The sequence below is a fragment of the Sorex araneus genome, chromosome 2 (genome assembly GCF_027595985.1).
Source record: "Sorex araneus isolate mSorAra2 chromosome 2, mSorAra2.pri, whole genome shotgun sequence".
Taxonomy (NCBI): Eukaryota; Metazoa; Chordata; class Mammalia; order Eulipotyphla; family Soricidae; genus Sorex; species Sorex araneus.
Genome location: NC_073303.1, coordinates 327,980,798 through 327,993,874, shown reverse-complemented (window position 1 = coordinate 327,993,874; position 13,077 = coordinate 327,980,798). Strand labels below are relative to the sequence as shown.

General features: G+C 39.1%; 1 protein-coding gene across 28 annotated transcripts in view; it reads right to left on the bottom strand.

Moving 5' to 3' along the window:
• The window catches only part of EPB41L3 (erythrocyte membrane protein band 4.1 like 3), a 216,593-nt gene that overhangs the window by 20,751 nt on the left and 182,765 nt on the right, over positions 1 to 13,077 (bottom strand). For 17 of the 28 annotated variants that reach the window (XM_055128828.1, XM_055128823.1, XM_055128818.1 and 14 more), the window contains exons 11-13: positions 12,187 to 12,362; positions 8,835 to 9,058; positions 4,885 to 5,448 (exon numbers count right to left, since the gene is read on the bottom strand). In XM_055128828.1, coding sequence (XP_054984803.1) covers positions 4,885 to 5,448; positions 8,835 to 9,058; positions 12,187 to 12,362 — 964 coding nt within the window. The remainder of the gene's footprint in view (positions 1 to 4,884; positions 5,449 to 8,834; positions 9,059 to 12,186; positions 12,363 to 13,077) is intronic. The other 11 variants (XM_055128825.1, XM_055128827.1, XM_055128842.1 and 8 more) reach the window with 3 other exon arrangements.

The following is a 13,077-nucleotide window of genomic DNA, read 5'->3' as shown; positions in this document are numbered from 1 at the left end:
ACTTTCAGCCCCTCATTTATACCACTTTGATTATTTACACCCATTTATGACCACCGTCAAGGCTGTCTGCATTACTTCTTATTATAAAAACACATGCCAGTGACTCACAAGCATATGTTTTATATAAGAACAGAACTCAAGTAGGATTGCTAACTAGAACGTTTTTAATGTTTTATTTATTTATTCCACCCACCAATAGAGGTATTTATAAGTATGGTTACACACACCATTCCAAAAAAAGTCTGAATGAAGCAAATAATTTAAAAAGACTAAAAAGAAAGGATGAAAGAGACATCTACTTGGAAACAAATAAAACAAAGCACAGCATTTAATTGAGCCTGTGTTTTCAGGGGAGATTATATTAGCAATTTCAGAACTGACTTAATGTTTCATTTAGTCTTATGATTTAAAAAAAACTGCAATCTGGTGGATTATAACAATAGGCATTGGAACTGGGATACTCAAACACTCCTACATGATACTGATATTTTCCTTCACAAATATCAGCTAATATTATTAAATTTCTCTCAACAATAATGTGCTTGTAATATTCTGAAAACAAAAATAAAAAACTCGACTGTAAATTGCCTCTTAAATTAACCTCCCACTCTGAAGTATAAGGGATGTTACTCTAAAGAGGGACAATTGAGATAATTATTGTTTCTATTGAAATGATTCTTATTAAGCATGTTTCCTAGCACTGTCCCAGACTTTCGTTTACTATAGTCATGTATCTCTAAGGATGCTTTGGTCTCTGATGGGTTACATATACAATGGGGGTCCTATGCTGTATATGTAATAGTTCATACCATATCGCCTTGATATGCAGAAGGTTATAACTCCCAGTTTGTGTAATTAGACTGGGATTTTCACAAAATTGTCTAATGACACATTTCTCAGAATGCATCCCTGTCAAAAAATGACACATGACAGTATTCCTACAAATAAAGGAGTCAGAATCCTTGGTTTGCTATGTATCTGAGTTGCCAATTTGGCAATCTTGCTACAGTTCTGGAATGGAAAATATCAGAAGAGAGTTGCAAAAAAAAAAAAGTACTGATATTTTTTCATAAAGTGACCACAGGGGTAATACCCAAGTGTGTGTTATAATTTTTCTTATAAGGATGATCATTGTTTTGGCATTTCACCAACTCACAATCTAGGGAAAAGCCAATTTCAAAGAGTAGGAGGCGAAGGAGGTCAGAGAAGAGATGGAGAAGAAAGAATATACAGAATAACTCGTATAAATCTCAATTTCAAAAACAAATTAGAGTATACTCAGAGTGCTGACTAGCGGTGCAAAAATGTTAAAAAGTTCTTGAAATATTTTTCCTTCCTTAAATATTTCCCTTATGGCTTTACAACTTTTATCTGTAACTTTCCAAGCATTTTGGCATTTAGTAAGTTATGATTAAGAGTGGCACGTTTGAGTCAGGGACACAGCTCAATGTGCTGGAGCAAATGCTTTGCAAGTACGGACCATGGATTTCATCCTGCACACTGCATAGTTCCTGCCAAATTGCCAGGAGCAACCCCTGAGCACCAAGCTGGAAGTAGCCCCTATAAGGTCCATCAAAAACAAACAAAAACCTAAAAATCAAAACAAGGGAGGTGTACAATGGTAATGAGCTCAAATCCTTGCCATTCAAATCTAGGGCCCACAGGGCATGTTTATTTAACCTTCAAACTCTCTTCCTGAGAAATGGGGAAAATAGCCCGAGTTATATATCAGCTGATGGTGTACTAAGTGCTTTACTTTTTGCATGAGAGAAACAAAGCTAAAAAATGGCTACAGTGATAACATGTTGGGCCAAAGATAGAGCTCAGAGTGGTGCATGTTTTGCATGAAGGGGGCCCTGATTTGATCCCTGAAACTGTAGGGTCCTTGGACACTGCCAGGAGTGAGAGTATAGAGCTCAGGGTAGTTCCTGAACAGCATAAAGCCTCAGACAAAAATAATATATAGGAACTATTATTCCTAGCTATACACAAACAATTTAGGTAATATATAAACTCCTTCAAACTAGCCAATATACATAGAGGCTGACCGATAAATAGTGAGGCACTAAAGACTAGATAAAGCATCCTATGGAAAAAGCCATTTGCTAGGACTCAATAAAACTGGAAAAATCTAGATCACATCATGAACTAATGTATAACAACTTTGATTCTAAAGCTGTTAAAACCAGGTGAAATGTTAAAATCGGTAATGGATAATTTTAAACTATTATCTTATTTTTTTTTTAATTTAGTTAAAGAGTTCCCCAGAATTCACATGTAATTACACTTTATGGAATGATGAGCTAAATTTTTCTCCATGTTTTAATTTGAATACTCTGCTTTTTTCTATTTGACCATGACAAAAAAAAAAAAACTGAAAAGAAGTGTGCCAATAGCTTAATAGTTTGGGATTATGCTTTTTTTTTTTTTTTTATGAGCTGTCACTCTTGAGAGAGACTGGAAGTAATTAGGTTACTAAAACCCAGGTAAAGTAAAAAATGTAAGCAGTAATGATAAAATATTTAAAAAAGAATTACAGTCATTAGTGACTTTGCAAAACACGTTGTAGAACTGAACTGCATGTTATGAAGTCACCCAGGTTAGTTGCCCAAATGCTTTTAATCTAGAGAATAAAATAGCCCTTGTCAACAAATGGCAAATTAAAAACAAAAACAAAAACAACTAAAAACCAGAATGACCTACATATGAGTTCTCTAGCTCAGCTTGAACTAGAGTCTCCAGCTCTTAACACTTGGGGTTAGGAGACCACACGGAACAGATGGCCCAATACGGAATCTGGACAGTGTCATGGCCGACTGATGTCATTGCCGCCAAGTAGGCGGCAAGGCTGCAGCAGCCGGCACTGCTCCTGCCTGGGGCTTTGCAACAAGGAGAATTACGTGCTGGGAGCTGCAGTTTCCTGTTCACGAGCTTGCGGGGAGTGACTGCTGTGATTTGTTTTGCCAATGTAATGCAGACATGCCCAAGTTTAACATTAATTTTCATGCATTGATTATACGACGAGATGTATCCCCTGGATTAGGCACAAGATCTGTGGGGTTTACTACACAAAAGTTCGGTTGTTTAGAATTCAGAAAAGCATAAACAGCAATCATTTTGTTTTGTGCTAGCTAGATGGCTAACTTCATAGCTGCAGGAAAAATATAGGTCCAGCTTAGAAACCGGCCTGTATTATAAACAGTCTTTATGGATAATAAGGTATTCTTAACTGTGGTGCATTCTGATTCTACATTATTTTATAATATTGCTACTGTGCTGAATAGTAATATGAAAGTCTGGGATGCCATTAGTTTTCTCTTGAAATATTTCCTATGCATAAAATGGTCTTGATTATAAATAGGTGTATATAAATATAATGTATACATATAACATTGCGATAGTTAGAACTAAGTCATGTATGACCCAAGATTTTGAAAAGGGCTCTTTTGCACTAGTAAGTAGCAAAGCTTGCACTTTAATTTAAAACATCTGTGAGCCCATTTCATATTTTTCCCTTTTGCTTCAAAGAAATGGTCATAATGCCCCTAAATATAGATACCCTCTTGCAATTCTATATACTCACAGGTGCAGCAGGCTTGAATTATGATTTCTAGCTGAGCACAGAACTGAAAATCCTTTCTTTCCTTTTTTAACTGTTGCTTTGACTTTGTGGGTCCGAAAGAAAAAAAAAACATTCTCAGGATATTGGGCTTGTCTAGTGCAACAAAAGCCCTTATTTTGTGGGAAGAGAAAACGTGGAGGGCCCGGGGGAGGTGTGGGCAGGAGAGCAGGTGACAGGCTGGCACCTCTGCTGACAGTTTCTGTACTTTTCCCAGTGCTCTATTTCAGTTCTATAAAAGGGAAACTGCTGGGCTGGTCAGACAGCTTTGGGGTGGCAGAGAAAGAAGAGCAATTAATAAGAGAAACTCCTGTACAATGTCAATTTACCCAAGCGCTGAGGGGCAGGCATGGCCCGGAAGCATGCTTTCACAGACCAAGGCTGCTGGCCCCAGTCCTCGTCCCCAACTAAACAAATGCTTGCCGTGGAGCTATAGGGGCCTAACTCCCCTGACCCTACTAGACGGGGAAACCACATGTGGATTTGTTGGCTAATGTCGGATCTGAAAGCATCATTGCTATCTGATGTAATGTATGCCGTATGACACCTTTGATGAGTCTCCTGATTGAGGTTGAGAATTCCAGTTCTGGTCCTGTTCCTGGCCCTCCTAATTGATGGATGGCAAAGGATGCTCTAAACTGCTCAAATCTTCTTTCTGTTCCAACACTCCCATAGGATTTAGTTCACCTCTCTGGGTAACTGGAATATGGTGGCTGGGATAATCAGGAAGGGACATTTCAGAATCTTTAGGAAGGGAGGGCAGTTAACAGTTTTGGAAAACGACCCCATAAAGACAACTCCCTACAGCGAGGTTCTCTCTTGCCTCCGCTGGGATATCATTTCTTTCCTCTCATTTCTTTCTTACCTCATATCACCACTATGCTTACATACATCAGGATTCCTTTGGGTAGCGCTTCATGTATATAATATACTTTGTCATTGAAATATGAATAGGATCCATGAGCATTTTTTCACATAGCTAATGGGTCATCTGAAGTTGACTTCTGCTTGAGTCCTTTGCCACAGGCAGGCTAGTGGACAGCAGCTGACTCCGGGCTGGGCTGAGACCGCCACATTCACATGGTGTTGTGCCTAACCCTGGGGCTGGGTTGTCCTCCCGAACAGACAACAACCCCTTCACATGTTGGCACAGACAATAAATGAGGCTCTGAAAGTCAGGCCGCAAGGGCAGCGGCCGTCTAACACTCCTTCAGACGGGAGCCCCGAACACGACAGGGAAGTGTGCTCTATGCCGAGGTACACACCTCTTCCTCTGAACTGTCACTCGGGTCATTGTCTAGTGAGGCAGTCAAGGAGGCCGCCTTGGGCTCCAGGTAGCAGAGGCACAAAGCCAGAGGGAAGGAGAGAGTGAGGGCATATGGCACTGAGAAGGAGGCGGAGAGCAGGAAGAAAAAGATGAAGAGGAAACAGGGTACCAGGGAGGGCGAGCGGATGGGGAGGTAATGCTGCAGGCTCTGAGGAAGGAGATTGGTCTCTGACAGGTTGGGGAAAGAGAGGTACCCGTCATCATCTAGAAGAGAAGGGAACGAGTCGGGGAGCTGCAAGGAGAAGGAAAACAGGGTGGTCCCTTTGCCCGTTTGCGGCTTGTAGCTAAAAGCCACATCTTGGTCCCCTAGGTATGGCTTCCCTTTGCTGTCAGAGTCCAAGGTGGGCTCTCCGGGCTTAGGCTTGGGCTCTTTGGGCAGCTCACAGCCCAGCTCCTGCTGGCCATTCTCCTTCCACCTCCTACGGAGCTCTGTGGGGGATGGAGGGGCAAGATGAGCTGATGGTGGGGACAGGGGACAGGAATCAGTGCCAAGCCCAGATGACTGATGTGGAAGAGACAGAGAGAGACAGAAAGCAGCAAACAGAGGTGCAAAAGGACAAAAAGAAAACTGCAATTAGTTAATTTTCTTAAGGGTATCAATATAAAATTGTCAAACAAGAATTTTAGCTAGCACTAGGGTTGTTCAAACTTTTAAAGTATGCAAGCTGAATACCCAGGCTACGTGAATTTCTACCTTCCTCCCACTAGGCATTCAAATATTAACAGTGGACTTAAAAAAAATCAGAACAGGAAATATTTGTGGGCAATTTCAAAGTCTACACATTTCATATAATTAAGAAATTTGTCTTGGTTAATAAGTTTAGGAAGTTTTAGTGCTTTAAGAGCAAACATAACTCTCTGATCATTGAAAATCAAGACTTTCAATAACCTCTCCTTGTCTCCAGTGGGGAGTTTGTTACAATATAGTCATGTTTTGACCAATGGAAGTTCCAACGAATTGTCCCATGCAGATTTGTTGCATAAATAGGTGATATCATCCAGGTTTGTAAAATTATACTCTGACATTCACACATGGAGGATATCACCAAAAGAGTCATTTTCTCAAGAAACATTCCTGTCATTAAGTGCCACATCACAATAGTTCAGTTGGATTAAAAAATAAAAATGGATCCAAAATTGGATTAAAAAATCATCTTTGTTATTACCTTTGGACCTTGGTAATGGTGATGACACTTAAAACAGGTGGGCTTCCAAATCAAGGAGTTTCTGGCCCCACTCCTATCTGATAAGCTTTTCCTATTCAGGAATAGAACTAGTATTTTAAGAACAATGGCTCTCTACGTAGAAAAAAAAAATTGAGCTTCTTCTGAGAAATCTATTTTGGCTCCGTTTCTCATGACTTACATGGAACTAAACTCAAGTGGCTTTAATATGCTAACTAGAAAAATGTTTTCCTTGCTATGGTTCATAGCTTGTACTTTGCATTATGACCCATCAACAAGAAAGTGACTCTTTTCCAATCTTCTATTTTCCTGTAGCAGATAAATGGTCTGCTGCATTCCTTTGCTGTGTCTGAGTCTGAGTCCTCGACAGAATGATGAAGACAGGTACCCTCAAGAGGGAGCCTGGGCTTCCGTGGAAAAAAGCAAGATCCTAGCCGACTTCATGACATGGCCAGTGTCCTGGGCAGGGCCAGATGCTGAAGGCGCTGAGCAAGCAGGGGTAGGAGGAAGCGAGCAAAACTCTCCGCAGAAACCTGCGGAGCACAGGAGCTGTTAGCGCTGGGGAAGTCCTGGGTGAGGGCACACGGAGGGAGAAGATAATTAGACTTCTGCTGCTCTAGATGATTCCTGGCTATAGGGCCTGGTGACCTCAGAGCCGGCTGACTTGGTAAATATAAGGGCAGAGCACAAAAACACACATTTCCAAAAGTCTCTATCGGGCTTCAGATGTGCCTCTTTTGAGTAGAAGACAAATGTGTGTCTTTTCCTAACATTCACATTTGCCATTATACTTAAAAAAAACTTTGTTCAAGGAATAGTGTGAAAGGTACAAGGTAAGCTCTGCAGCAAGGCAGCGCGCATCCTCCCAGATGCTAAACAAAGGCAGCCTCATCAGTTCTCTGGGGTCATCAGCTCAATAACTGGGAATCAAGAGGACCAGACTTTAAAGAGCTATTTTTAGTAATACATTCTAATTTTGGTTAAAAAGCAAAGACGTTTTGTATTACTTTCTAAAGGTGGGGGAAGAATAAAATTGAGGTTTAGTCTTCTAAGCTGCTTATTGAAGTAGATTTTAAAATATAGTTTTGTTGTTATGGCAGCATATCTGTGAAGGCATTTCATCTAAGTGGTGGCAGTCATAGATTTTTCTTAGTCTTATTTTCCAATGTCATGAATGATACAAAATGATGACAGCTTAATACTATATTTCAGATAGACAATCTATTGTTATTTTTAAATCAAAGTGAAGCTGCCTGAACCTATTTCTGGAGCAGAGTTAAAAATAATTGACATTTAGGGGCTGAAGCGATAGTGCAGCAGATAGGGCATTTGCTTTGCACACGGCCGACCTGGCTAATGCCCATCATTTCACATGGTCCCGAAGCTCCACCAGAAGTAATTCCTGAGTGCAGAGCCAGGGGTAGCTCAAGTACTGCTGGGTGTGACCCAAAATCAAAACAAAAAAACCTCACCAAAATAATTTACTTTTAGTCCCATTAATCATATTTACATGTTCATAAATTTATGTGTTGGTATGAATAATTTCAAAAAATCATGCAATTATTTTTCAAGAAAAATTTTTTGAGGAAAGAAATCATTTAGTTTTTTAGAAGCATTACTTTTTTTCGTATCTTATTTAAAACGACTTTGTGTGTTGTGTGTGTGTGTGTGTGTGCACGCGCGCACTGACTCTTATCACCCTAAAATTATTATAGACTGAGTCACTTGGAATATTCTAATATAAACTATGATGATAATATGTTCATTGACTGAGCCATTTGGTTAAAATGTTGTTGAAAGGGGTATTTCTCCATAGACCCTCAGGTGAGTTTTTTTAATATTAGACTTATGCATATTTTAGCATAACTTATAAGTCAGACAGCATTTTTAGTTTCTTTTCTCTCTGTACCCTGATATTCTAGAAATCACTCTCTTTTTCACTATGTACAGATCTCTGACTTTTGTTTTCTGAAATTTTTTGGAGCTTCTCAACTAAATACCAATCTGGCAGACACAGTGAATCCACCTGTCTCTTTCAGAAAAGATGTTTCCTAGTGTTGGATTCTACCAAATAATCATACCATTGGAAAAAATTTGAATTTCTGGTGAAATGATGTAAAATTTTAATGAGTAAAATACTTAGAAGAAATTCCTGCGAAATTAACTTCCTGTCTTTCTTAAATTTTTTTTGTCTAATATGCCTTGTCAAAACAGGTCCAACTGATTATTAGATTATAACCATAATACCAAGAATAAAAGGTAAGAATACACCAGCCATGGGCCACTCAGACACTTGAAGACAGAAGAGCAGCGAGGCAAATACTGTGTATCTAGAAAAAGTACAGCATTCAGACGTGGGTAGGAGAATGGGGCCAGAAATGAAGGAAATAGCTTTCGTGACAGTTCTCTGAAATGTGAAAGAGGTAACATACCACTAAAAGTATGTTTTAGACAGGACAGCTGTTGAAAGTCTTACATCATGTATCTGATGTTGAAATAAAAATTTTCAAAGAGTTAGAGGAACTCTCCAGAGAAAAATGCTGACACTGTAATATTAATATATAAATTGAGACTACAAATGCAGCTAATGCTGGAATATGAATTTGCCTGTCCCCACATATCCCCGGTTCATAACCTCAGAACTATCCAGTAGTACCTAAAGTCTGAGCCAGCTCAAACCAAACAGGTAGCCTGGGAGATATACCTTTCCCTCCTGCCGGATTGCGGCAACAGGTGTGGCTTCTTCTGCCTTTTTCCTTCTCTCCTCTTCCTCGTCACGTTCCTCCTCAGCCTTTTTCTCCGGAGTCACAGTGGTGATCAAGTTGGTCTGAGAGATGCCCTTTGTTGTGGTAGCGTACTGGCCAGTACCAACCTCTGCAGCAGACACAGAATCCTTCATGTATATTTCATGGTTTTCATTCACTGATGCTAAAAGCAAATACAATTAAAGAAATCAAGTCTGAAATATTTACGTTAGAAGACAGATTCACACGACGGACAGTTTGATTATTGGGGCAACCCTAGGAAATGCCAGATTTTTCTGGAAAGACAAGTCAGTGCTACCGGTACTTTTATACTTTCCTCAGTCTCATCTTTTGATTGACCAATGTGTTTTGAATGACGTAAATTTCTTGAAGCCATTAAGACAATTTCAACTGTGAAGATGGGTGTGAGAGGGACACGAGTGGAAGGAGGAGGGGCTGAGCTACCACGAGGCTGCCACCTCGTTGGGGTTACTGGCTGGGAGGCTGCACTGCACTGAGTGTGGGTCCCAGAGACTAGCTTTGCAGCATACAACTGCTGCAGTGCACTTGATTTTGAACGTATCTTTAAAAGTACCATTCACGAAGGAATGCTGTAAAGTTTACTGTTGTTATTATTAATGGTAGGAGAGTCTAGCATTATTACAATATTAAAACCTTAAGAATTAAACTCTTGGCAGAGATTATAAAATTCAGATGGATGGAAACTCTGCTCAACGGAAGCACAGAAATGTTTTGATTTCTACTGCACTTTAAAAAGACAACCATAATTAATTTCTACTGCACTTTAAAAAGACAACTGTGATTGCATATACTCATTCATCTCTAAAACAGGGAATCAAGACAAATGTGGCTGCTAGGAAAATTCATGCAACTGGCAAAGCAAGCAAACATAAGAGATATAAGCTGCAGCCTTTTATCCTAGCTAAAATGTCTTAGTGAAAAAAATAACGAATTCAGTAAAGTTGAACAAATTTGTTACTCATTATGTAGACCAGGTACAAAAGGTCATTAAAACTTACAAAATTTTAATATGCACTAGATGATTATAGGCAAAACATAATATGCTTTCGTATTTTAGGAAATCCAAAATATTTTCACTAAGATACTTATATCTATTTAGACAGATGAAAAAGCTCTTATGAGAAAGTTACCCAAATGGATCAGTAAGGCTGTTGTATATGAAATGCAACTTTGCAAAAAAGAAGTTTATTTTGCAGCATGCAAACATGACATATAGTGTAGCAGCACAAACCCATACTAGTAAGTGGCAGAACCCCAAAGAGTGAGAGACAACACATACTACATCACTTTTGGGCAGGGAGGAAGAGACACATGATATTAGTACATGTATTTCACAACGGTCATCTATCTTCTCAGCAATAATTATCACAAAAAATCATGGAGAAAACATTCACAAGCTATATGTTCCCCTGGGCACACATCACTGAAGTAAAGTGAAAGATATTCGGGGAAAAGATATACCTCTACAAAGATTCTTTCAACAATGACATATAAAAGCTATAAATTCAACTTAAAAACTCCTAACAAACATTTTATTCCAAAATTTTGTTAAATTTTATCCCATGTTTGGAAGCAGTAAACACTTACATGATAAAGAACCGTAAGCAACTTCCTAGACCAATTCACACAAGTTTAAAAGAATTACTTAAAAATATAACTATTAGTATAATTATAACAGTCACAGTGCTCACATGTATTTTATTCACTCTTCACCACTGGCAAATAAATCACAGGTGAACTTATTCTCACTTCACAGATGATGACATGAAAAATTGGCAGGAGGGTATCACTCACTGACTCACATCACCACAATAAAGGGTTAGGAGTTCTGTCTGGATTTATCTCTGCTAGGTGAGTATTCTTTCCACTTTTCCACTTTTCCAGTGATATACCATCAGAGAGTACTAATAATGCAAGGGTGATTTTTTTCTCTTGTTTTGCAAACTGTTCATAGGACATTCCATTAGGAAAATACAGCTTTTTAATTTTATTTATTTATTTATTTATTTATTTATTTATTTATTTATTTATTTATTTATTTATTTATTGCTTTTTGGGTCACACCCAGCAATTCACAGGGGTTACTCCTGGCTCATGCACTCAGGAATCACCCCTGGCAGTGCTCAGGGGACCATATGGGATGCTGGGAATCAAACCTGGGTCGGTTGCGTGCAAGGCAAATGCCCTACCCGCTGTGTTATCACTCCAGCCCCAGGAAAATACAGCTTTTTGATCAGGGAAACAGGGAGCACATTGCCCCCCTCATTTGGTTCCAGGGTACCATGAACAGGAAGGGAGAGCTGGAACCCTATGTCCAGTGGAGGTAAAAACCCTAGGAGGAGAGGTGTCTGCAGGTATGTGCAACTTTTATTTATTATTATCATTTGTGTTTTTCTTCTTCTTAAATTTATACACGCATGCCAGAAACCTCTTTCTATGTGCACTGGATAGGTCTTCTATGAAACAATGAATATCCAGGTGCTCTGAGTCAGGAGTCATGCCTGGCCATAGTCATCCCTTAGCAGTGCTCCTATTGCTGGCACGCGTCGAAGCAGAATGCAAATCTGCATGGAACTATGGGCAGGAGTTCAAAACCACTACACAAAGTAAAAACCCTCTAAAAACCCATATTATGCCTATGCTGTTCCTTTAAAATGTGTGTGACTCAAATTTACTCATACGAATATCGCCCTTTCCTTCTCAGTTGCTGCTCACTGAAAGAGATTACATTTTATTCATAACTTTTTTTATAGAGATAGGTTTAACTTACACTTCTGAAACAGAATTAGAAACATGTGCTTATGATCACATTTATGACTCACTAAGATCTTCTGGCAATAGAATTAACTTTCTTATAGCAAGTGTGACTAGCATACTCAGGAAGAGGAGCATCTTTCTCTAAATTCAGGATGCTGGCCTATGAACTTTATCTTATTCGTTTTCTAACTACCATTCTTTGTGTGCTTGTATTGTGACACTAAGGATCAAACCTGATAGATGCATACATAACATGTATTCTACCACTGAGCTACATATCTGGCCCTATAATCTTATACAAATTTTATCAAGAATGGAAATTAAACTCACGAAGATACTCAGTTCGGGAGGGGGGTGGGGAATGCTAGACATTTTTCATTCAGTCATGGCCCAACAAGTCCTTCTTGTTTCCTACTATATAAGAAAGTGTACACTTATGAGGCACTCATGACCATTCTGTTCTGCTTCTGGTTAGCTACTAACGATTACTAATGAGTAGTAAGTCACACCAACCTCCATCCAAGCTTCGAGACATGGTGTAACGTTTGCTGGATGAGCGTTCAAAGTAAGGTGCAGGGCGATCTATCAACGCACTGGCTCGTCTCGTTTGGGCCTGTGTTCTGCCACTGTAACGGAACTTGGAGCCCAAGGTGAGGAATTTCTTTGGAGGTGCTTCTGGTAATAAAAGTCTACAGATATTAAAGAAAGAAAAATGCCAGAAAGACTGTTAATTTAAACATTAAGGCTTAATATTTTACTCTGCTCTAAAAGGGAAATTATCTCGTGTGCTATAGTTGGTTCTAGCGCCCAACATAGAGTTAACAAATTTCAAGTTAAAATAAAACACCAATCTGTACAGTACATCATCAACAATGAATTCTGAGAACAGGATATATGAAACAGGCTAAGTTGGACTAAATGAATTTTAATATCCCATGTAACTGGAGAGTGTTTGCTTCTATAAACCAGGAGAGTGTTTAGTTAGTAGCAAGTAAATGAATAAGAGTAGTAACTTTTACTTTTGTGGACAAAATTCTGGTGGGCCTAGTACTGTATAGGAATAAAAGGGTTGCAGGAATTGAAAAATTTGTTTGCTGTTTCTTTTTTTTTTTTTTTCATACCAGGCAGTGCTTATGGCTTACTCCAGGCTCTACACTCAGCAATCACTCCTGGAGGTACTAGGGACCAAATGAAATGCCAGGCTGGAAACGTGCAAGGCAGATGTCCTACCCACTGTACTATCACTCTGGTCCGGGAGTTGAAAAATTTCTGATACAGTAAAGAATGGGTTGGAAACCTAAGTAGTTATTCTTGGGTATCCTATTCGATACTGAACTGTAGGACAGTTTATAAAAATAATAAAAGGAAGGGGAGATAGATAAATATAAGACAAACTAAGGAAAA